The sequence below is a fragment of the Cyprinodon variegatus genome, unplaced genomic scaffold, assembly GCF_000732505.1.
Source record: "Cyprinodon variegatus isolate N-32 unplaced genomic scaffold, C_variegatus-1.0 Scaffold634, whole genome shotgun sequence".
Lineage (NCBI taxonomy): Eukaryota > Metazoa > Chordata > Actinopteri > Cyprinodontiformes > Cyprinodontidae > Cyprinodon > Cyprinodon variegatus.
Window position 1 is genome coordinate 310748 of NW_015151087.1, and position 3323 is coordinate 314070.

Consider the following 3323-nt stretch of genomic DNA (forward strand, 5'->3'; position numbering starts at 1 on the left):
GACATTCTTTTCTCAAATTGAAATGATGTGCTCTTGCATTATGGCAGGATAATTCTCCCATATATGCCACTAAGATAAACTTGACAAAATGTGGTAAAAAACTCTTTAGGGTCCTTGGATTTGATAAGAATAGCCTATTTATGAGTTCCACTGCGGTTAGATCAGCTACCTAATATCTGAAAGTGACAAAATTGGTTGAGTTTTTTTTTTTTTTTCTTTTTGCTAAAATATATTCAAATGAGAAAAAATTGACATATGTACAATTTTAATTTGAGGTTATTCAAACTCTAAATGAATGAAGGGTTTAGGGATTTAATCTCCTTAACTTGTTTCAGCCTCTTTTTAGGGGGACCAGAAATGACTGGACAACAGACTTGAAAAGGCTACTTGATTGGCAGGTGTGTGCATTTCCTTCATTTTGCTATTACTAATTAAGCAGATTAAAAGGCTTGGAGTCGATTTTAGGTGTGCAGCTTTCGTTTGGGGATTTTGCAGTGAACAGACAGCATAGGATCAAAGACCTCTTCATGCAGGTCAAACAAGCTGAAAAAAGTAAACCAATCCATTAATGAAATGGTTCAGTATTAGGAAACCTGATGTGTCATAAGTTAAATGAAACATGATAGGAAGCTCAGGTGGAGTGAAATGGGTTGGATGGCATCGTTATCTTTGAAAAACATTTAAAAAGAAGCAGAGAGTGGCTTCGTTGAAGACATAATGAGGACATGTGAATAAATCAGGCAAAGTTTCTTAAGGCCATCCCTTAGTGAGTGAGGCCATCTAGAAACTTGTCCTGCCAAACTTATGAAAGGGATACTGAGAAGATCAAAAGCGTCTTTTTTTGCTCATAATGTACTGCTGAAGCGGTAAATTAGCTGGTGTCTGAGCCCAAGGCATGCGTAAAACCAGCAGCACACGCCGGCCCGGTCACAGTAGGAGGGGCCTCAGAGCGTGTGTGTGTGTGTGGGGAAGTCTGGGACAAAGGTTCGCAGAGGCTGGATCTGATGAATCACATGGCTCTAAACAGACCGTTTTCTTTGTATCCCTCCTTCACGGCTTTGATCTAAGCTGAGCAAATCGAGTGGGCATGCTCACCCACGTGCTGTCTCTGCTGTAATTGCCAGTAGTGTTCATTGGCCTACCTGCAGTCTTCTGACACTGCTGGTGGATCGCCGATGGAGTATTATGTCCTCTGGTCCTGGATCTGAACCCTGACCGGAGGCCCAGTCTGACTGAGTGGCAGCATTTAGCTGTGTAGCTCCGGCCTGGAAGAAAACAGAAGATGAACTTTGTATTAGCTAAACAACTATTCAGACAGGCTTTTTGATTTTTATTTATTTATTTATTTTCATCAAAAGAGATTTCACATCACATTTAATTGGGTGTGGAAACCGAAAAGAAAACAGCTGAGAGAGAAATTTGACCAAACAGGGAAGTTTTAGGGTATTATATTAAGATTGTTAAAGTAGAACATTTGGAAAGTGCCAAACACTTTTATAAATAGTGATTATAACTCTGGAAATGTGCAGTAAGAACTGTTTTTTTTTTCTGAAAAAGTAAACATATCTGAGTCCTTAAACCACCTCTGTGCTTATTCTAGCATCGGTTCTTGTGTTTCCACCAGCAAAGCATTGGAACTAACACCAGACAGCTGGTGCTATTCAAGCACCGATTCCTCACTGGGCCAGAGGAACGACAGGAAACCAGTTATACTGCTGGGAGTGATATCACCGAAATGACTTTGACCCCGATGGTGGTCTAAAATCTAGATTTTTTTTTCTTCTTTTTCTTCCCCACTGGGATCAGTAATCAGCAAATATTTCTTCCTAAAACACCAGTTTACATGTGTTACACTGCAGTTGGCTGAATTCAGGAAAACAATACTAGAACAAAAGGTTTAAAAGCAATAAAATACAATAAAAAATAAAACTGACTTCAATTTTCACAAATGTTTTAGCCAAATTCCTCTTGGTGATCCAAGGCCTAATTTTAAAGAGAGATCTTTATTACCATCATATCAACAAAAAATCAGTTTAAAAACCTTGTTTGGAAAAAATATCCACTTTGTAGCATTTTTAAAAAGATACCAGCAGAGGACATCAATTCTAACACGGACTATCAACAATGCACTGCTAAAAACTAATAAAGCAGAAGTTAGTTGGAACATTTGCGATACATGATAAAATTACATAGTTCCAAGACGGTTTCAAGAGCAAGATGGTGGTGGAAACAGAGAATCAGCAATGTAGTAGAGAGTACACCTCAGATTCTCAGATTTTTATAGACAAAAGTGGCAGAAATCGTTTACGGGATTTTTCACGGACTACAACATTTATGAAACAGAGCATGTCACGTTTCAGTCACATCAGTAGTTATCGGATTGGTTAAAAGCTGATGATGCAAATCTGTTGGTCTTGGCATAAAAATCGAACTCTACCAGCTCTTTAACAGACTGATATGCTATGTATAGATGTATCCAGGGGCAGATGTACATATGCTGAAAATAAGTATTATTTTCTGCGTTAAAGAATGCTGTCCATCAAGGATGAATGGATCTTCATCAGTGCATACAGAGCATCAGCATGGCTTAGCATGAGATTTAGTCTGGGTAATAATGGATCAATGCTGTGAGATCGGATTGGACCTGCAAAGTGACAGAATCAAGTCAACCCTTTGGAAATGAAGGATCTTAGATCAGGATCTAAAGTGGATCCATTTTTAAAGTTTACCCATCTAGTTAATGATATGATGCCTGCTGACTGGATGACGAGCAGCAAGCAAAATAACTTTGAATGTTTAACAACTAGAACTACATAAGGTCTGGCAAGGAAGCTTTACTTTGTATATTTATTGTCCGTTACTCTTCTTTTACAGAAAATATTCAACCTAACAATCAAGTTTCTGGACTGTGTGATGAAGTTAGAGACCCAGGAGAGAACTTAGACTTAGACAAACTTTATTGCCATTTTGTATACACCGAGTGTATACAAAACTAAATTACGTTACTTACAGCTTACAACAGTGAAATGAGCAGCTTACAACAGTGGAATGAACATTACCATTTAAAGTGCAGCAGAGATCATCATGTAAAAAATAATGGTGCAAAAGGGCATTAATATGGAAATGTTCAGTGCAGTGCAACATAAATATTGTGCAAAATGCAGTATAAGATTGAGTTGTATCCTATTTAAAAGGATTATAAAAGCTTCAGCCACGTTGGTAGTGCAAAATGATGATGCAAGTGCAGAGATGGCAAAAGTACTCACTTTCCATACTTGAGTAAAAGTACAGATACTTGTGTTAAAAAATACTCTGGTAAAAGT

At 37.9% G+C, this 3323-nt stretch overlaps 1 protein-coding gene across 1 annotated transcript in view; it reads right to left on the minus strand.

Annotated features, from left to right (window-relative positions):
• Window positions 1-3323, minus strand: part of cntln (centlein) — a 167517-nt gene that overhangs the window by 120882 nt on the left and 43312 nt on the right. The window contains exon 9 of the mRNA XM_015393275.1: window positions 1143-1265. Within this exon, the coding sequence (XP_015248761.1) occupies window positions 1143-1265 (123 nt within the window). The remainder of the gene's footprint in view (window positions 1-1142; window positions 1266-3323) is intronic.